The 21,680-nt window shown below is 52.6% G+C and overlaps 1 protein-coding gene across 3 annotated transcripts in view; it reads left to right on the forward strand.

Moving 5' to 3' along the window:
• PLXNA1 (plexin A1) overlaps positions 1-21,680 on the forward strand; it is a 113,667-nt gene that overhangs the window by 44,247 nt on the left and 47,740 nt on the right. For all 3 annotated transcript variants that reach the window (XM_030458130.1, XM_030458132.1, XM_030458131.1), the window contains exons 4-9: positions 5,698-5,838; positions 7,727-7,827; positions 8,300-8,423; positions 10,520-10,673; positions 11,277-11,376; positions 20,293-20,407. In XM_030458130.1, the coding sequence (XP_030313990.1) occupies positions 5,698-5,838; positions 7,727-7,827; positions 8,300-8,423; positions 10,520-10,673; positions 11,277-11,376; positions 20,293-20,407 (735 nt within the window). The remainder of the gene's footprint in view (positions 1-5,697; positions 5,839-7,726; positions 7,828-8,299; positions 8,424-10,519; positions 10,674-11,276; positions 11,377-20,292; positions 20,408-21,680) is intronic.

Raw genomic sequence — 21,680 nt, forward strand, 5'->3', positions numbered from 1 at the left:
CCTGGTAAAGCACGGCTAGGGATCTCCCGGTGGTGATTTTCTTGATGCCTGAGCAAAACCATTCCCCCTGGATGCCAAAATTTGGTAACCTGCAATACAGTGGGGAGGGGAGAAACTCCTCCCACCCCACTCTTGCATGCTGGTGCCTCTCTCTCTCCAGCAGCCTCCAGCCCCATCAGCTGTGTCCCCTAGAAACAGCTGATGCCATGGCCATGCATCAGCTCCCAGACCCCCATGTTTCTGGGCAGGGAGGTGGGTGGGTGGGGGTAACAGTATGCACCCTGCTGGAGCAGCTGATCCTGAAACCTCATTTTAAAACTCTTGCCCTCTTTTGTAAACTGGACAGCAGCATGCAGGCAGCAGCTGCTGGCACTGCTCGTCCCTGGGGGTGGCTGGTGGTAGGGTGTGTGTGGAGGGCAGCTGGTATACCCACCCCCCTGCTGACTGCTGCCCTCGGGATGAGCCCAGGCCTTATGCCAGGAGAGGTTGTGCAGGTTGACACTCCAGACAGGGTCCCTCTCCCCCAATTGGACACAGGATACTCCCTTTCTGGCTGTAGGCTTGTGGCATGGTGTTGTGTGACACTCCCCAGCAGCTGAGGTGGCCAGCTTCCATGTGTCCTCTGTTGCTTCTGGGTGGTGATCCCATGGTTTGGGGGTTCAGCTCTGCTGGGACCTGCTTCTGTTCTGGTTTTGTCTGCTTTTGTCCTGTGCTCTTTGGGCAGATGGTGCCAAAATCAAAGAAAAATGTCTGGGGGGTGTGGGTGTTAGCACAGCCCTGTTTCTGTCCAGGGGAGATGTGTACCCATTGGCTTGGGGTGGAAGGCCAGGGCCAGAGTGGTGCCTAAGCACCAGTGGAGTGGGGAGGGGAAGGTTTCAGTCCCAGGGTTGGACTCTACCCTCTGCATGTCAAAGCTTTTTCCCTCCTCCACAGGGACGTGCTGTGGAGCTGCTCACTGGCAAGAGGTTAGGGCAGGAGGGGACCAGGCTGTGGTTGAAGCTGGGACAGGGGCATTGATCCAGCATCCTCCCTGTGCAGCCCCATCTCATCCCCCTGCTCTGCTTTTGTCCCCAGTGCACACCCCATGGGCTGGGGGACTTTTCACTTCCCCCGGCGAGTGTTGTGAGGGAAGGGGGGAAGCTTTGAAATGCAATCCCATAAATAAGCCCTTCCTTCGCATTGCCCGTCAGCGCCGTGCGAGCCCCGTGGAACTGGAAGGGTCCCCGTGAAAAGGCTGCGGAGTGTGTTTGAGGCAGATAAGTCCCTGCCTTTGAAGTGTGGCAGGCGGGCGAAGGCGCCCTCCTCTTGTAGCTGCTGCCAGCCGCTGCGAATTAATCACAGCCCCGTACAGATAAGAGTACAAAGCCTGGCTGAGCACTTCTCCTGCCAGGAGGAGGGGTCTGCGGGGGCCGCTTGGGACCCAGGATGGGGGCTCCAGAGTCCGGAGGGAGGGAGATGGAGCACTTGGCTGGGAGAGCTTTGTGGGTACACTGGCTGTCGGGTGGTGAGAGCTGTCTCTTCCCAGTGCTGGTCTTGGGGGAGTGTCTTCTGTGGTGAGACTGGGTCTCTTGGGTATCCTCTGCCTGTGCCCCCTGGCATGTGTTTTTGGTCCAGCAGGGAGCCAGTGGTCCATCCCAGCACCCCCTGGGCCCTGGCAGACCCCTGCCAGCACATGTTAAATCTAAAAGCAGCCTTGGCATGTCTGCAGCTGCCTTTCCTCTACAGCTGTGTTTCTTCCCTCCCCACCTGGCATCCTTGGCCAGGCTGAGCTGTAAAGCCCTGTCCTCCACCATGGTTCTCTAGACCCACTGCCAGCTCTGCATAGCTGCCAGGTCATGGCTGCTGCCCTTAGTTCAGCTCATGCAAAAGGTGGGCCCAGGGAGATTCTCCTCTCTGCCCATAAAGATGTTGAGAGCTTTCCCCTTTTTTGGTTTGGTGAGTGACTGCTGGGCAGCACTGGCTGTAGGAAGGTGCCTCCTCACCTGGACAAGCCTGAAGGGTGTCTTGCCCAGGGGAGCAACCTGCAGCAATGGAAGGAGCCATCTTCTTTCTCATGTGTTGTGTCTGCCTTCCTGGTGTCTTTGCTTCCCCTTGCCTTTCATGTGGGTTTCAGGTTCCAGCCTTCAGGTATAGCAGCTCTTCACTAGTGCTGGCCATGGTGGGACCTGGGCCCTTCAGAAGCTTCTGGATGCTCCAGCATCATGCTCTGTAAAGGAGACCCAAGCTTTGAAGTGAGCATTGGATCTGAGGCAGCAGTAGGACCAGCTGGTTGGGGTTGTCTGGCTGTGACTTTGCACCACCATGTGCTTTCTTAGTGGAGTGATGTTCTTTCCTCCTCTCTCAAAAGCTGTATGGGTTGGAAACTCCCTTCTCCAGCCAAGATCAGACCATCCTCAGGAGCCCTTTCTGGGCTGCCTGAGAGGGGAATTTTTTACTGTGTTGTGTGGTGACTTCTTATGCTGGGATGCCCAGGGGTTGAAGTATTGCATACCACCTTTTCCCCCATTGTTCCCTTGCTGGGCTTCTCTACAGATGGCCTGGGAGGGACCTCTTGGGAAAGTGAGATGCCATTGTATCTCCTGGCCTTGTGCCACCTCCACCATCCTGCTTGGCTTCTGGGGCACCAGGTCTGAAACTCTTCCATCTTCAGAGTGAGGTTGTGATGGGTCCTCACCCAGAGGGGTAGACTTCTCACTGGGGTGGGGAGGACATGCATGTGGGCTTCTGGCAGATCAGCCTCTGGGATTGCTTTGAGATGATTCACCCCCCAGCAGGGAGCTTGTAATTTCTTGCCTCTGGTCTCCTCCATTTGCTTAATGAGGCAGCAGCCCAACAAATCAACCCTCCTGCTCCCCAACCTTGGCACAGCCCTGGGGCCCCCTGGCTCCCCCGGGGCTCCTGCCAGCCCCTGGCATGAGGCAGCACTGCCCAGCCACTGCCTGAAGCCAGCCCAAGGCAGGCAAGAGCGAGGGCAGGAATCCTGAGCAAGAAATTAGTGCGAGTAATTATTAGTATTGGGTAATTATATCAGCGTCAGGATGAGGAGAAAGGTTAATGGGTTTATTTATTTATTTATTTTTAGTTAAATGTCTTTTCCCCAGGGAAGGAAGGCAGGCAGGGTGGGCAGGAAGGAATATGTTTCCGAGGGGGCCTGCTCTGATTAAACCACATCCTTTCCCCCTTCCCCTGCCCCCAGCTACCCTTGGGGGGGAACCCATCCCTCCCTGCTCTCTGGAAGAGATTGTATGGAGGCACCTTGGGCATCCCTTGCACCACTCCACCATGTTTTAATCCAGACAATCCATCCTCTTCTTGCTGCCTGGGATGGGCAGGTTCCCACCATGCTAATCCCACTGGAAAGGCCCAGATACCCTGTTCCCACCTCTGCCTGCATGGCAGTGGATGCTGTGGACTGTCAGATCCTCCTGGTGTGGGTTGACATCATGGTCTATCTGCTGATGATCTCCTGGTGCTATGGAGGAGAGGTAGGATAGGTTTGTCTTCCATAAGCCACCTCAGAAATTCCCTTGTGCCCTTAGTTTTGACTAACCAAAAAACAACTGAATGATTGGCCAGATCTTTCAAATTTCATTTTCCTGAATTCCAAACCTGTCACTGGAGCATCCTTTGAAGGAGAAGGTGCTCTAGAGAGGAGGTTTCCCATGTGTGCATGCTTGGGGTAGCCCCATGCCCTCTACCAGAGACACCCTGATGTGTGCAGGCTGGGCTACAGCCCTGTTTGACTACTGAGAGTATTTTTAGGTTCTTCCTGGAGCCTCAAATTAACTGGAAGTGCTTCATGTTTTTTTTTATTTTATTTTATTTTTAATACATCTCTTTCTCTTTCCCAGCACTGCACAGTGCAATAATGTAATGGGGAAATTACCCCGCTAGTTAAAAATTACTGCCAGCGCGACATCCAGCTATAGATCTATTTTAGAGCCAGGGTAAAACTATATCGATTCTTCTGCACTGCAACTGCGGCCCATAAAAGGGATGGAAAGGTGCGTTTGTCACTCTGCTGTAGTGAGGAGGGAAGGCAGAGCATTGCTACTGGGAGGGGGGATGCTCCCTGTTACCCCCTCCTGAGAGCTGGCTTGGATGGAGCTTTGTAGAGGAGAGGCTGAGAGCCAGGAGGAGAGTGACATGTTGAGGGAATGCAGGGAGGTAGGGTTGGGTCCTGGGGGTGATGCTGTGTGCTGTGGTGTAGGTTAATGTGGGGCAGGAGGTGCTGTGTGGCCCCTTACTGAGGGTACTGTAGGCTTGAACCCTCTGTGATGTTTGGAGTAGGAGAAAATGTGGTCCTGAACAGGCTCCCAGCATCCCTGGGTTCCCCAGTGCACAGTGGTACCCAGGGTGGGGTGATGGGGAGGTTCACAGAGTCTGTGTATGAGTCTGGCAACGGATGCTGAGAAGATGGATAAGTACCAGGACCTCTGGGTTATGGGAAAGGCTCTTCACTCCGGTGACAGGACATACAGGGGGTGTTTGGTTGTACCCTGGACTCCCAAAAGTTACCCCTTGGCCTGCAAGCCCTGTCCCCACATCCCCTGGAGAGAGGGCAGACCCTTTCCTCACTGCTGCGCAGGACTCACCACTGTCTGGCTGCTCAGGGGTCTCTTTCTTAATTAAATACATTTGTTTTGTAAAACTGCCTAAAAATAATCCGGGGCTGGTGCGTGCAGGAGGCTGGCGGTGAATCAAAGGCGCCGCTCTAATTAAACGGGCCCCGGTTTGTTTGTGAGCCGCATACATTTCCATGCTAATCAGCTGCACACCGGGATCCTGCTTTCCTGGCCCCGTATCCTCCTGATTGGGAACTATGCAAATGCCTGCTGAGATTTATTGCAGGAGGGGGCTGAGGTGGCCAGGGTGCTGAGGTGGCTTCTAGGAGGGCCACAAGAGCTTGGACATGGCTGTGCTGGGCTGTGGGCAGGGCTATGGGATGCATTATGGGAGACAGAGCAGCAGATTTCCCCCTGTGCTGTGGGGGGGATCCTGAGTCCTGTGGCTGGGGGAGGCTGGACCCACTCCTCAAGTCCCAGCAGCAGCATGGAGCAGATCCCGTGAAGCATTTGCTCCATCTCCCTAGATCCATTCTGCATCTTCACCTGCTGCTGGGAAGAATTGCACTGGCAGAATGGACTGCTGGTGTGGCCCCCATCCCATCCCATCGGAGCAGACCAGACCAGACCCGCTGAGCCATTTCTCCTGCACTCTCTCCCGTGAGGCTTCCCAGTGCTGAGGATCCCTCTGATAGGAGGGGTGGTGAGAGATGGCATTAGCAGGAAGCATCTCTCACTTAGGGGTTTGGCAATGTAGCACATCTGAGTTCAGCTCCTGTTTGGGGATGCTCCCAGCCCCATGGTGCCTCGTGATGCCATTAGTGCCAGAACAGCCAGAAACCAGTGTACTTGGAAAGAGCTTTAATGTAGTTGTGAGCTGTGAGGGGATTAAAGCCTTCACCGCGTTCCTGCTCAGGGAATTAAGGCACTTTCTGAACCTCTGTTGACCCCCAGCTTCCTTGAGACCCTCTTGACTTCCCCAGTCATGAGTCCAAGTGTTTCCTCTGATGGATGGGGAGACAGAAGCTCTGCCTTTGTGCACAGCAGCATCCTGCCCAGCCAGGATCAGTGTTGTGTGTGAGACCCTGGGCTGTGCATGAGACAACGCTCACCTCTCCTTCTCTCCCCACAGATCCTGGTAGACTTGTCAGCTGAGAGGAAGCACCAGGCACTGCAGTACGAAAACGTTGTAGCCCATGAGGGAAGCTCCATCCTCCGTGACCTCGTGCTGAGCCCTGACCGACAGCACATCTACGCCATGACTGAGAAACAGGTAAAGGGAGGGGATGGCAGCTCCTCTGCTCTCCTGACTTAGCAGCCCACGTTGCATCCTCAGCCTGCAGCCCTGTGCCCTGGGAAGCCTTCTGGGCAGCTTCCCAGTGGGGTCAGGGCCTTTGCTTCCTGGGGTCGGGGCTGCTTGGGGACTCCTGTCCCAGAGAGCAACAACAGTTCCTTCTGTCTCATCTCTGCTGTGGCACTGCCCCAGGGCACTGACTGTGGCCTTGCTATGCCTCTCCTCCCTGTGTCCATGGCCCAGGCAGTAATTGTCAGCAGCAGCTGCTTGAAATCCCTGGGGAACCAAGGTCTTCCTGGCCCTTCCCTGTAGCAAGGGGCTGGCCATAATCCTCCTCCCTGTTCTGGCCATCCCTGCCCTAACAGGGTTTTTTCAGGTTAGCAGAACCTCCTTGTTCCAAACATCATCTTCTCCTCCAGGGCAACTGTTTTGCACCTTGGGGTTGTTGGGACAGTGTGTTCCCAGACCCCAGAGTGCCCACCTCAGTCCCTGCTTTTTCTGAGCAAGCCAGAGGTAGAAGACCCATTCTGGATCTGGCACTGTTGTCCTGGCAGTGTGGTTGTGTCTCACTGTAGGAAGTTTTGGTTGGCTTTGTGAGTGTTTGTAGTCTTGCTAGTTTGACTTCATCCATACACGGGCTATCCTGGAGCAGGTGAAGCAGGTTCATGTGACAGTGACAGCACTTTTTTGATCTTGTGTCAGCAGGGAAGCATGCTGTGCCTGCTGGGGTGATGGGATGTGCTGTGCCTATGTCTGGCATCATCCCTGCTCTTCTGCACAACAGAGGTGTGTGAGAGTTGGAGCTCAGCACACAGCAGGTCTCCTGGCCACCAGCCTGGGGGCTTGGGAGGGGGAAGGATGCTGGATTAGGGCTGTGGGTTTGTCCAGACATCCCCTCAGGGATGACAGAGCCCTTTTCTTTCTCCTCCTCCCAATGTCTGTCTCTGGTTTCAGCTCAGCTGCAGGAAACCCATGACTCTCCAGATGAGGCAAAAACTGGGTTTAGACTCCTCTGTATTTCTGTCCCAGGCCTGGCTCAGCTAAGCCTCTCTGCTGTAGGGGAGATGTTGGAGATGTGGTTGCATGTGGGGGGTTATTCCAGGCTGGGCTGGGGATCTCCCCAAGGGCCACCACAGTTACTGGAAGCCACAGGGTCTGCCTGGAGGGGAGCCTCTGCCCACCCCTTTGCCACCACCTGCCTCAAGTGATGGTGGGACAAACAAGTGAGAATGCTACAGGTATCCTCATCATTATGCAAAACAGAGGGTGACCAGCCTTTTCCCTGCCCTCTAGGCATCACAGTGAACCTGTTCCCTGATGAGGTGAGAGGAGGGAGAACACCCTGGGTATAGTCTTCAGTAGAGAAGTTTGCCAGTTTTAATTAATGAGTGAGTCCTGCCCTGGGGGAGCAGTGGGGAAACTGAGTCATGGATGCAGCAGGCATAGGAAGCTGCCTGGTACTGCCAGCTCCTTATGGCAGGTGAGCAGGCAGCTCCTTCCTGCAACCCCTCCTTGTTCCCCCCCCCTTCTCCTCCCCTCTCCTTAATAAAACCCACTCTCTTCCCTACTAGGGCTGGGTGTTATCAGAGTGCTGGTGGAAAGTAATTAAATGAACAGTTGTAACAGAGCTCGAAGGGCTTGGCAGACGAGGGGATTTTAATCAAATCTGGAGGAGCAATTAATAAAGGACCAGTAACCCTTTCAGAGCAGGGATGTGGTAGCTGCAGGGTGCCTGACTGGCACTGGCAGACGGCGTGGATCTGAGCTGTCCCAGCTCACTCCCACTGCTGTGCCATGATGGAAGGAGCTTGGGCACAATAGGGAAGCATACAGCCTGTCCCCTGTCACTCCCTGCTTGTTCCTGCAGGTGACACGGGTGCCGGTGGAGAGCTGTGAGCAGTACGAGAGCTGTGAGCTGTGCCTGGGCTCCCGGGACCCCCACTGTGGCTGGTGTGTCCTCCACAACATGTAAGTACTGTGGGATTGGCCCCAGGGCCATGGCAGCCATGGCATGGCTGGCAAACTATGTGTGACCCCACTGTTGGTCTCCTTGGGGACATTCCTCTTGGACTTTGGCCTCAAAATGCAGGAGGATGGAGTGGTCCAAGGGGCCTCCCATCCCTCCCCACAGCTGTGCTCCCTGGGCTGTGCTCATGAGCACCCATCTATGGCAAAGGTGCTGGCAGGGACTAATCCTGCCCATGGGATTATGCTGTTCTTGTGCCAATAAGAAAAAAAAAACAAAAAAAAACCCCAGAAGTCCCCAGTGCTGTCACTGTGGGAAAGCAGAGGTCCCATACAGACCTCAGGCATCCAAGGTCCCTAGCTGGGCATCACCGCTGTGCCAGAGGGTCTCTTTTGCTGTGGTGGCAGCCTAGAGCCATGCAGGACCCTCCAGGGGGATTCTTCTCCTCACCTGGGTGGTTTCATCCTCCCCCAGATGCTCACGCAAGGACCGGTGCGAGCGGGCGGACGAACCCCAGCGCTTTGCCTCCGACCTGCGTCAGTGTGTCCAGCTGAGTGTCCAGCCAAAGAACATCTCAGTCACCATGTCAGAGGTCCCGGTAAGACACCTCTGCTGCCTGTGATTTCCCCCCCAGACACCTCCTGACCCTCTGGAGGCAACGGCAGGAGAGTCAGCAATTAAAAATAAGTAGTGAGTGTATGACAAATACGGAGAAAGGGGAAGAGAGGTCCAAGACAAATAAAACATAGTAAAGTGCAGGGCATTGACGAGGGCTGGCCTATTGATGGAGATAATAAACCAGTTGATTATTCAGAAAAGACATAACCAAGCAATAAATATTTCTCTATAATACAAACAACAACATCAGCATTGCTGTTCATAGGCCAGCGATCCATCTGGCTCAATAGCCTGTCTCTGACCCTGGCCTGCAGTAGATATTTTGGGATGAGCCTTTGATGCACAACTCACTGCTCTCTCTGTGCAGGCAGAAAGGATGATGGACTTTCCCAAAGTATTTTCTGGGCCATTAGCACTGGGAAGAGAATGTAAACAGCATATCCTAGCAGTAAAGATTTGAAAACTGCCAGGTCTGGATATCTGGCATTCAGGAGTCCTCAGACAACTGGCTGAGAAGTTCCTTGACCTGTGGGTATTTGTAATAATATGACTTTGTAATAAGTGAGGAAATGTTGAGAAAAACCCAGGAAACAGAAAAAGTGCTACTTGGTTTTTGCCAAGATGTGAAAAGGACCCAATAGTCAGAGACTTCTTATTTGACATCAGGTTTAAAAAAACTAAAGGGAAAAAAACCAACTGGTGCAGGATATAGCTGATAAAGAATTAAGGATGGGAATATAATTAATGCCATTCAACAGGTTTTTATGTCAAACAAACCACATTTTGTTCTTCGAAATTATGACAAATTAGAAGAGGAATTGCAGGGATGTGATGTCTTTGGGCTTCTACAAGGTGTTTGACTTGGTACAACACAATGTTCTGATTAAAAATTAGCATTATATAATATTGATTAAGCATGTGTTAAGTGAATTAAAACTGGCTCCATGTCAGATTTCAAAGTTCTCATAAGAGGGGAGTTGCCTCTGGATGGAAATAGTTTGGAAAGTGCTTCTGCAGGGGCTAATGTCGATTGGTAATGTGGAATGAATGTGAGAGGGCTGTGATGGGACATGCTGAGGATGGCACTGGGATGGGACAGGGTGATATTCTTCTGCAGAGCAGTTGGGGCTCAGTGGGACTGGTTTAGCCAAGAAATAGGAGTTTGTTATAGCTAATTCTAAAGTTGGACTTGGAAGGAGAAGCCAGGCATATGCCCCATGTCCTGGAAAGTGGTGCCAGGGCTGAACCCTTGCTGCAGGGTTCTTGATGCTTCTTGGGTACTCTTGATACTTCTTGGGTGAAGCTGGGAGCTGGGTAGCTTTTTTCACCTCTCAGGTGGTTATCTACCTGACTGATGGCAGGGTGCTGCATGGAGCTCTGGTGTGGTCCTCGTGGGGATGCTGCATGCAGGCTGGAGTCCAGCTATGAAAAGAGGAGGCAGAAAACCTCCCGTAAACATCATGTAAATGAGCTGAAGGCTGGAGAAAATGCCTTGCAGTGAGAGACTTCCAGAGCTCAATCTGCTTAGCTTATCAAAAAGAAGATTAAGAGGTGACTTGATTACAGAGTATAAGTGCCTTTACAAGGAGCAAATATCAGGGACTAAAGGGCTTTTTAATCTATCAAGGAAAGGCATAACAAGAACTAATGGCTGGAAGCTGTGAAAAATTCAAATTAGAAATAAGGCAAGCGTTTTGTAAAGTGAAAACTGCTGACCCTGGGAATGACTTGGCAAAGGAAGAAGTGAGTTCCTCCCCTCCTCTGCTCTGCCAGAGTGGATGCCTTTCCCTGAAACACTCTGGTCCTTGGTCTCTGTAGAGGTGAGGCATAATGGCTTGTGGTACCCAGAGGGCAGAGGATGAGAGGCTGTGAGTCATTCTGTCTTTTAACCCATTTAAATCCTCTCTCCTTGTATGAGCTGGGAGATGAGTGGATGGGGCTCACTTGCTAAAAGCCCAGAGTAGGTGGAGGAGGAATTGCACCCCTCGTTTTTTCTGTTTGCTGGACTTGGACATAGCAGACATGGAGTTGTCTTTGCTAGCTTTCTCTACTAATGTCCTTGCCTCTCCTCCCCAGCTGGTCCTGCAGGCCTGGAATGTCCCAGATCTCTCAGCGGGAGTCAACTGTTCCTTTGAAGACTTCACCGAGTCCGAGAGCCGCATTGAAGATGGGAAGATCTATTGCAGCTCTCCCTCTGCCAAGGATGTCATCCCCATCACCAGGGGCCGTGGTGAGCTTCTGCCCTGGAGTGGGAAGGAAGCCTGAGATAAATCTTCTCCCCCTTTTTGCCCCAGAATCCAAACGTGGAGTAGGATAGTCCTCCTGTGACAACAGTTTCCATCCCATGAGCAGGACCTGAGCTGGGTTCTCAGGGTGTAGGAGGACAATTACTGCTCATGGAAGACTGGTCCTTGCTCTCCTCCAAGCACAGCTGTTTGCTGGCACTGTGGTGATCTGTGCATCAGTCCAGGGATCCCTGGTCTCGTTTCCACCTATGTGCTTTAGATGACAGTGGGCTCTAGAACATTTTGCTGTCCCCAGAACTATTAATCTCCCTTTTGGTACCACCAGTACAACCCAAGGCACCTACCTCCATGCCAACAGGTTGAAGTTAGCTGAAGGAGCAATCAGATCAGTACAGACACTCTGTTGGTTGATTTGGTGGCTGCGTGGGTGTGGACGAACACTTCTTGCAAGCTTCAGGGGATTTTGTTCATTAACTGGGATGGGTGGTGATGCTCAGCTCCATCCAGCCCATCACAAGCCTTGGACTGAATGCTGGGCTGTGCACTGTGCCCTTTCTGATGCCTTCTTCTGCCTGGTTCTCTTCCAGGGGACAAGCGAGTGGTGAAGCTCTACCTGAAATCTAAGGAGACAGGGAAGAAGTTTGCCTCTGTGGATTTTGTTTTCTACAACTGCAGCGTCCATCAGTCGTAAGTGGCTTGGGCTTGCAAGTGTGCACTGTGAAGAGATTGGTGGGGCAATGTGAGACTGGGGGAGAGATCTCAGCTTTTTGGGTGCTGATGTTGCAAGAGGAAAGGGCTTGCAAGAGTGCAGTGGCGTTTGCAGTGAGAAACCTTCTCCTTTTACCCTTACAAACTGGGATGGTGACCAGAGTGCCCACAGCTGGTTTGGGCATGTGGGAACATGTAGCATCAAGACAGAAACTCACTTTAAGATGAGGGCTTTGGGTTTGGCAAAGCTTTGGAAGAATAGTGAGTTTACTGCATTGCAGACTGTAGCACAATCCATGTGACCAAAAATGCCAAGCATCTTGTTATTCCTGGAAACAGTTAATAGGAGTGAATTGGCAGTGCAGAAGGAGAAACCTGTGTATTCCTTTGGTGGTACCTGCTTCCCAGGCTGGCGGGAGAGCAAGTTGGAAAGTCACAGCAACATGGGATAGATCATGCTGCATGTCCTGGGGCGTTTACCCAAGAATTTCCTAACTGGAAGTAACTGTGAATTTGTTCTCTTGTCAGGCTGCCTTGAAATCTACTCCACAGATGGGTTTTTAGGCAGTCTGAGATATGGATGTGATAAAATAGAGGGTGTGTGGATTATTGATGCAGGGTGAGCCTCTAACAGCAAGCTCCTGATGAGGAGCTGTGGATGGTGTGTTTGAGCAGCAGGGAGAGGGCTCTGCTGTGGCAATGTCAGAGAACATGCTGGGGTGTGTTTGGACAAAGACTTTGGAGCTCAAGAATGTGAGTGATTACATTACCCCGCCAGAACCCTCCCATGGATGGTGGCGCTCCGGCTGATCAGTAATTATAGATAAGCAAATGCAGGGTGATCTCTCTTGGGCAGTTTTCTGTGAAGCATCTAGGCTGGCTCGGGGAATTCTGCTGCTGGTTGCTTCTCCAAAGCCTGTTCAGATTTTCCACTTTGATCTGGGAAAAGCAGGTGAGATGCTCATGCCCTAGCTGGGTACCTGCAGTGAGCTCTGAGGGGGATGCATCAGAGGAGACATCCAAGGGCTCATCCACCTCTGGGAGAGCTGCTGAGATCTCTGTTTGCAGCAACTTCTCCTGCAAACCTTGTGCCTCACAGCCCTGGGATTTCTGCATTTCTGCCCTGCCTGCTCTTTTCACGGGGAGCAGGTCTCGGCTGCTGTGTTGGCAAGGGAGGAGGAGAGAGTTTGTGAACTTGACTTTCTCCCTCACCTTGACTCCCAAGATGAGCTTTGTCTCCCTTCACGTTGTGTGATTTCAATAACATTAGCTCAGCTCAGGCTGGCTGCATGTCATTATTGTGCGAATCAAAAAGCAGATGTGGCTTTTATTTTTCTAAATGAAAGAAAGACAACTTTTAAGTACAAATGGCATGGCAGTCCATCCAGTTGGGGCTCCAGCGTTTTGGTCCAGGGGGAGGAGGTAGTGAGGGAATTGGCATTTTATTTTATGTGCCTGACACAGGAGGGGAAAAAAACCCAGTCCCCCCCCAACAAACCTACAACAATGAGCCCTGACTGATTTATTACTGCGTTGTTTAATTTTGGATGCATTATTTAAAAAGGCTAATTATGGATGCATTAATATTTATGGGCTCCGGTTGGAGCTGATAGAAAAGTCCATGTTCTAGGCTGGTGAACATTATTATTATTTTCTTTACGTTGAGAATTTTAGAGTTTGCAGGCAGTTTTAACTGTGTGACCTGCACTCAAGCCATAGCCAAAGAGCGTGACAATACCTAGGATGATTCAGTACTTTTAAATACTGTTTGCAGACAGGCGTCTTTAATGGATCTCTTCAGAGTTAATAGCCTTTCAGATCCAGGTTTCATATTTTGTGGAGGAAAATCTATACATCAGCCTGATAAATTCTGTATTAGGGAACAGTATGCTTTTCCATGAGGCTAATGTTTTTTCCTGTGGAGTTCTCTGAGCGCTGTGTATTATGTTTTATATTTGGGAGGCTTTACTCAGGTTGGGGGCCATAGGCCTGCATGTTGAATCATTTGTCAGCTGAGGACAGAACCTTTACGTATGATTTATTTATTATTTTTTTTAGATGGCAATGGAGAGAAGGGAGGATTGTAAGGCAGCTTTTCTGGGTGGCTTCAGGGAAGCCAGTGCAGCTCCACCATGTATGTTGGAAAGAGTCTTATCCATATTTTTCAACAGATACCTGGAGAAACAAATCATCAAATTGCATCACTGAAGCTCTTTTGCAGGTGATGGAGCTGATCTGGCTGCTTCACAAGCATCCTGGCTCTCTTGTTTCTCACTGCCTTGCAAAACTCTTCTTCCCACATGTTTTCAAGGGCTGCTGGAATCAACCAGTCCAGGGAGGGGCGGGAGAAGGGAGGATACAACTAATCCCTTGTCTGATAGGAGAGGAGGGGTACAGAGAAGGTTGTGCTGTGCCTGTATGTTTGGCTTGTGACAGCCAAGGCTGAGGGGGTGGCTTCCAGGTAGAGCACAGTTGCTGTCCTGTTGTTGCAGGGCTTTATGGTGTCACCTGGTATGATGGAACTGTCCCCATGGAAGACCAGCATTGCTGTCTCCCATTGCTCTCCTCCATGAGGTATCCGTAGGAGTTCTAGTCTGGGACTCACATCCTCTCAGAGGCTTCATCAGTGTCACCTGGCAAGTTTCTGGGGCTCCCAGGCTGGTGTTCTGCACCCTGGCAGCTGTGGGGCTCCTGTGATGCATTTCCAGGTGGTGGCATCTTTTGGCCACATTGCTGTTGAAGGCTGGTGCATCAGGCAGGGCTCGTTTCTGGCTGAGCTGTGAGAGAAGCATTGAATTAGGGGAGTGGAAACCTGGAGGTTGATGCAGGGGTAAGAAATGAGTCCCTTGCAAAGGAGAATGTGGGTGGCCAAGAGTTGCTGCCAGCCCACAGTGGGGGAGCAGGGCTGCCTGCACAAGCTCAGCTCCTGGTGACAGGCTGTGGTTTCTGTGGTAGAGGATGGGATGGAAAACCCCATGGCAGGGACAAGGGTGGGTTCCCTTGGGAGTTTCCTATGGGGCACTGATCAAGCATGGGCTTTTAGAGGCTGCTCAGTGCCTTTGATTGCCGGAGTCCAGCGCCTGCGCGAGCAGATGTTGAGGTTGTCAGCGTTCAAACTCCCTCTTCAAAGTGTTCATGGGGAAATGAGTCCCCTTTCAAGATAAAGACTTAACACCAGACTCCCTGCCTGCCTCCAGCGGAGCCCGTGCTTGCTGGAGAGGAGGGCAAATAGAGAATCCTCCTGGAAAGCCAGCAAGCGATTCTAGGGAATACCAAGATGTGTTTCTTCCCAGTGTTCTCTGTTTGCCCTCTGGGTTTCTCTTCAGGAAACTCCACTCCATAAATCCTGTGGCAGTTTGGTATTTTTGGAGAGCATAGCTGCAGGGAGGAGGCTGGCAACTGGAGAGGGACTGGGAAGAAAGACAGAAACCTTCAGCATGTCCTTTGGGTAGGTTTTGCAGCACTGCTGGGTTTCTGTGGAAGCAACAATCCAGATGGCGGCATAAGGGAAGGAGGAAAATCCTGTGTCAGTGGGTCTGACTGAGAGGGGATCTGAGCAGCCTGGAAACATGTGCTGGTGCATGTCTATGCTTTGTCTCTTATCTTGGAGATAGTCATAGTGGTACTGGTCCTTGGTTGAGCTTCAGTGATTGTTGTGACACCCAGGTCCTATCAGCTGCGGGGTGCTGAATGTTTCTGATCCTGGAGCACAGGGCAGACATGCCAGGGGGCTCTAACTCCTCCTAGCTGGAAAGATGCAACTGCTGTGGCCCTGTCCCACAGATCAGGCTTTCCCTGTAAGCCTTCACTAAATAAATGGGATCTTAATGTGTGTCCCAGGGGCTGGGAGCGGTGGGGCTGTACCGGGAGGGCAGGACTGGGCTGTACTGGTGGCCAAGGCACCCACTGCCACCCTTAGGAAAATGCCAGCCCCTGTGCTGCTGGCCTTGTGGCTGCCTGCACCAGTGAGCTGAATGCACATGGCCTGGATGCTTTGCTGGCCCAGCGCTGCTCCTTTACAGATGCTTGCAGATGCTTTTTTATCAAAGGCATAGACAGATGCTGCAAGCAGTTGAGTGAGTGTTTCTGAGTTAGTGTGGCTGAGATGCGAGGCAGTAACAGATCCCTGCATATTCCTGGGCTGGGGCAGGTGGTAATCCTGTAAGATGGCCCCAGAGACTGCTTGGAATAACCTGGTTTATGTCAGATTTGTTGCTGAGGAGGAGGGATGGTGCAGCCTGCTATTGTGTTTCAGTGAGGGGAAGCAGCTGAAGGCATTTCAAGTGAATTACCTTAAAGCCAGGGCCTGAGTCTGCATCTTCCAGACAGAGTGATGGTAAATGCCCTGGCCCACCCCAGCAGTGAGCCTGCATGACCAACTCCTACCCTGAGGCTAAGGCCCTTGTCAAAATGCAGTAGAGATGGAAAAATGTCAGGCTAGCATGAAAGAAAGGGTGGAAATGGATTGAGTTGGGCAGGGATGAAGGGAGGTGAGAGCTGATCTCCCACCCTGCAGTTCTCCTGGCTTTGGGTCTGGCCACTGGTTGGGAAGGGCAGGGCTGCCTGAAGGTCCTGCCTTGTGGGGCACTGCCCATCTGTTCCTGCTGCTCTTCAGGATTTCCTCCTCTCCCTCAGGCAGAGAGATGGATATAAAGCCCAAAGCACTACAGTCAGCCCATCACCCCTGACAGCTGTTGCTCCAGATGTAGCTATGCCAGAGCTGAGTGTTAGCTAAGGATGCATCCTTTTTGCCAAGAGGAGGTCTGAGGAGCAATCAGGGGGCTTGCAGGCAGGCTGTGCTCTGTTTGCAGATGCTGTTTCCGTCAGCACCATATTTATTTCCCTTCTGAATGGACCTCCAGTGTTCTGCTCTTAGTGCCATTCAGCTTGCTCCCATCCCTCCTCCCTGCCCTTTGCTCTGTGTCCTTCATCCAGGAACGCCCTGCTCCATGGAAATAACCTCAAGGTGTGTGTGCACACGTGTGCGCCACGCTCACACCGCCCATCCCTCTCGTGTTTGCCCCTCAAGATTATCTCACCTCTGTGGATCCCAGTTTTGCAGCAATCTCTTTGGGCACATAGCATGCCTGGGGCTGGCAGTATGGGGAGGAGAGTGAGCAAGGAGCCTGGATATGGTGTTGCTGGCTTCCCATGCTTCTTATCAGCTGCAGCATTGCTTTGGATCAGGCATGGAGGGAGCTGCGACCTCTGTGGCAGCCAGAGGTGCCTTCTGCAGAGCTGCCTCTGCTCCTAGCAAGGAGCTGGTCCCTGAAGTCATCCCTTGGTCTGGGCTTGTCCTGTAGTGATGCTTGTGGCCCTGCACCCACCCTGGAGATGCACCCAGCTCCGAGGTGCTCCTTAACTGTCCTGCTGCCCTCTCCCTGGCGTGGCCTCAGCAAGTTTGGGATCAGTTGTGAAAGTGGAGGGGAGCAGCATCGAGAGTTCTCGACCCTGCTGTGTTGTGAGTTGGGGACAAATGTGGAGAATGCTCAGACTCTGCCCCTGGGTCACCCAGAGGTCGGCAGAGGTGCCCTGCTGCCTGCTGAGCTGCCTGCTCTTGCTAGGGGAGGCTGCAGGCTGCCAGTGATCCTGAACTTATTGTGGGATGGGGCACTTTGCAGAGTGATCCTGAAACACAGCTTTGAGGCTGGTGCTGCCCGTCTTGCACGGGGACATTAGGAGGGCACTGCTGGTGGGTCTGACCCCCTTCCCCTGGCCCAGCCTTGGCTTTGTCTGTACTTGGCCCCTGGCAGGGCTGGGGAGGAGGCAGATGAAGAGCATGCTGTGGGGTGGTGCCTGTGCTCACCCCCAACATCAGTGTCCTGCCTGACTCCTTCAGATGCTCCCAGCATGGTTTGGGGAGGGGGGAGGCTTGAACACATAAAGGAGAGCCTCCCTCTAATTATCAGGAGTGATGAAAGCCTCTTAGGCAAGAAGTGATGAGGGAAGAGTGCCTGACCGTGGGAAGGAGAGAGACGGCACAGATGGCACCGTGCTGCTGAGCAGCCTGCTCCTCTGCTGGGAACAGACACCAGCCCCACGGACACCCCGGTAACATGGCCACATCACCCAGCCCGACCTGCACAGGGGACCCCTGCTCTGCTCCAGCCCGACCTGCACAGGGGAGCCCTGCTCTGCTCCTGCCTCGGGATTTGGGCAGGCAGGCATGGAGCTGGGGTGGTCATTCCAGAAGGAATGAGGCAGGCTGGGGATGGGGTTTCGCCTTGTTACTGACTCACTCATCACTTTACAGTGTCTTTGGCCAGTTGTGTGGTGCTGACCCAGGTTCTAAATGCAACAGAGATGCTGTGGAGTGAGAAGTGTGATGGTGAATGCTCGTGTGGCTGAGTTTGTCCTTATGGCAGATGGAAAACCTCAGCAGAAGGGAGGGTGTGAAAACCATCTCTGAGGATAGGGCTTTAGAAATGGTTAAGTTAGAAGCAGACAAGAGGGTTGAAGTAGGAGGATGGGAACCAAGCACCTCAGGGTATACGTCGGATAATCAGAGATGTTTTAGGTTCTTTGGAAGGTGGAGACCAGGAAACATGCTTGGACCTGCTGTAGTTAAATGAATGGCAAAAGACACCCTCAGGCGAGAAGTGTCCTGAAATAGCCAGAATTTGAGTTTGTCCCTGAAGAACTGCAAAGTGGAGCTGCAGTTTGAGGCACTGAGGTGCCTGGAGCAGGGCTGTGCTGGGTTCTTTACCTGCCTGCTTTGAGGTGCCTTGCATGGTGTGGAGAGGGGGACTGAGCACTCTTTCTATAGACCCTGGAAGACCTGGTGGCTGAGAAATCTCTCTTCTGAGGAAAGACACTGAGTGTCATAGAATCATAGAAAGTTAGGGGTTGGAAGGGACCTTGAAAGATCATCTAGCCCAACCCCCCTGCCAGAGCAGGGAGGGGTCAGGAGAGGGTTGGTGGTTATGCCCTGGCACGTGGCTTGGACCGTGCTTCTCTCTTACATGACCTCTCAGTGGTTGCTCTACTTTCATGAAGGTTAACTCATGCTTTCCCTTCCCCAATGCCTCCACATCTTTGATTTGCCTGCCCACCAGTCCCTGCTTGAGCCCTTATTGGGAGGGCAGGAGCAGTCCTTTTGCTTTGTGTCCCCTGCTCCCCCCACCCTCTGCACCTCCCTCCATCAAAGCAGCCAGAGATAGGAGGCTACAGTTCGGCTTTTAAGTTGAATCTCTGCAGCTGAAATAAAATTGCATATATTTGCATAAGGAGCATCTCAATTAGCATATTTGTGGGTAAAGCTAAAAGGGCTGTTCATTTGGAAGTGAGAATGTGAGCGAAACATGGAAATGACTTCCAGCCCCCTTTGCAAGCAGCTTAATTAAATATTTCCTTAGTGTGTGTGCATGGATTTGGGAGACTTGCTGTATCTGTAATGGTGTGTGAAACCCCAGGGCAGGCAGGGAGCACTGATCCTGCCAAGCCCTAGGTGTGTGTTTGCCTATATCCTGTGCTCCCCATGGCTTTGTCTCTCTGGTGTGCTGTCCCCACACCTCCAAAGTGACAAGGTTGCCTCTCTGACCTGGTGATGCCATGTTTTCCTATTGCTTCCCGGGGGGCAGAGAGGGAGCTGTGATTTAGGAGCAGGATGAGGCCGGGCAGGACTGCCTGCCTTCTGCCAGAGCTGTGTTCTGGGGGAGATCCTCCCTTTCTTTAAATATAATTGCTTTGGGCCCAATCCTGTTCCTGCTTGGATCAGTGAGAGCAGGTATACTCCTTCCAGGGAGAAACATAGTGCTGCTTGCTTTTTTTTTTCTTCTCCTTTTTTAAAAGCTTATTATTTTTCTTGCCTTTGAGCTTATGCCTCAGCAGCTCTCCTGTCTGCTCCTTGGGCGGGCAGCTTGGGCTGCACAGGACATGCCTGGTGCTGACCTGCCCTGTGAGGGCTCTCTGCATTAACACAGGACCTAGCTGCTGCCCTAGGACAGTGTGGTGGGGTGGGCTGAGCCCCTTCTATCCACATGGGGGTGAGCTCCCCAAAATCCACTCTCTAGCTGTGGAGGTCCATGGGATTCCCTGCTTGCAAACAGAGATGCCTCATGTATTTTGGGGTGGATTAGCAATAGGCTGTTGCGGTGCTGCCCATGTGAATGGTTGCACAAGGAGGGGATTCTCTATGTTGCCTTTTGGGTGGGGGAGAGATGTAAGGTCCATGGGGCTGATTTCTTTGTTAAGAGGGATGCAGAGCAGGGCACAGGGCTCCCAGCATCCCAGGTGCCTGAGTTCATCCCACGAGAGGTGAGGAGGAGGGGATGTGTGCTGCACAAAGCTCCTGGAGAGGAGTCTGGAGAGAGGGATGGGAATGTCTGGGGCTGGGAGGGGGTGAAAGCAGACACATGCACGCACGCGTGGCCATGGAGAGCTGAGGCCGAGGGCGGCTGAGGGAGGGGGTCACACACAACCTATTGTGAGCAGCTGAAAGGCTCTACAGTCCCAAAATGTTAATCTGACCCAACCTTTCACCAGTTATAATTTTCCTCTGAATGAGCGTGCATTAATCTGGCCCTTTTTCTCCTGTTCCCCCGTGGTGCAGAGCCCTTGTTCTGCTGCCTCTTGCTAAAATCGCCTTTCAGCAAACCCAAATAAAGCTCCCAAAGTCTGGAGCTCGGCCCCCCGCCCAGGAGCAGGGCAGGCAGGGTCAGCTTGCCAAGCCGAGGAGGGAGCGTGGCCACCATGGCTGAGGCACAAACCCTGTGGTGCCAAAAGGCTGTTTCCCCCCTCCCTGCCTTGGGCAGAGCTTGGGCTTCGGGGTGCTCACGTGGTGGTCCTTCCCACCCAGGGACATGGGGTCACCTACGGATGCTGTCTTGCTGGAGCATCCTGAGAAGTGTCTCCACAGACCCAGCCCTGACACTTCCCACCTCTGTCTCTCCACAGCTGCCTGTCCTGTGTGAATGGCTCCTTCCCCTGCCACTGGTGCAAGTACCGCCACATCTGCACCCACAACGCTGCCGACTGCTCCTTCCTGGAGGGACGTGTCAAATTCTCTGAGGTAAGGTGACAGTGAGCTGGCTCTTCCTTCTCCTGTCCTGGTCCTGTTGCCATCCTCAGCGGGAAGGCTTTAGAACAGGGCAGACTACTTTGGAAACCTTTCCCGGTGCCTGTGCTGGGGCTTCCTGGGAAGCAGTGAGGGAGGAATGGGAAGCACTACTGGGACTGTGTGAGGTGAGGTTGTGTTGTTGCGGAGAGGCTGCTTGGGAAGCCGGGTACAGCTGAGAGCACTTTAGGCTGAATGAAGGGAAAAACAAAGGCAGAGATGCTAAAGCATTTCCCTTTGATGTTTTTGAAGGGAGCAAGCTTGAACTGTCATTGCAGAACAGCTTGTTTTCAGAGAGGGAAAGGTTGAAATCCGTAAAACAAACTGTTTCGCGACACCTCACGCCTTCTTCATCTCAAATGCTTTGCTGGGAAACATGTTCTTTTGCAAAGGTTCATCCTCTGCAGAATCTGTGTCATCCACTGGGGAAACCTGTCACTGGCAGAGTGTTTGCAGGAGGTCCTCATGTCCCCAGACTCTGGTGGTATTGCTGGCTGCTTAGGTTGGGTCTGGAGGCCTGTCAAGCAACCACTGGCTCTACAGAAAATGCTGATTTGGGTCCTGAGGGTGGGGTTTGGGAAAGAGAGTTTCTCTGTCCTGGAAGGGAACTCTGGTTGAATTTACCTGGGTTTTGAGTTGCCTGTTCAGGGTCCCAGCGGGAAGGGTCCTGCTTGCCTGATGGTTGCTGCTGGCAGCAAACAGTGTGCTGTATGCATCAGAACAGCTCAGATGGTTCTTGTCCTGGAAAAAGCATTTGCCCAGATTATCTCAAATAAAGTTTGGTCTCTGAGCTTCAGCAGAGTTTGTGTCCCAAGAGCCTCCCAGGCCAGGACTGATCCCCAGGAGCAGAGATGAACAAGAAAGGCTTTTCTCTGCTTCACAGGCCATGTGTGAAGGCAAGCAACTGAGATGTCCCCCAAGGTCCTTCAAGTGGGCAGCTGAGGGAAGCTGCCTCTTAGCCAAGTACATCAGGAGAGAGGAAAAGCCCAGCCATCAGTGTTGCATGTGAGCAGGCAGGGTTGGTGCTTGCCATTTCCACATGCCAACAGGAGAGTACTGGGTTTCATACTGGGCCTTCCACCAAGTGGCCAAACCCTGAGCTCTGTCACTGTCATTCACCTCCCTGGAACTATCATCCAAGTGCAAAGGGGTTGCACTGTGCTTGTGGCTGCTTGACCGTGTCTGGCATGGGTTAGAAAGAGCCCAGTCTGGCATCCCACATGAGGGG

This window comes from Calypte anna, chromosome 12, assembly GCF_003957555.1.
Source record: "Calypte anna isolate BGI_N300 chromosome 12, bCalAnn1_v1.p, whole genome shotgun sequence".
Taxonomy (NCBI): domain Eukaryota; kingdom Metazoa; phylum Chordata; class Aves; order Apodiformes; family Trochilidae; genus Calypte; species Calypte anna.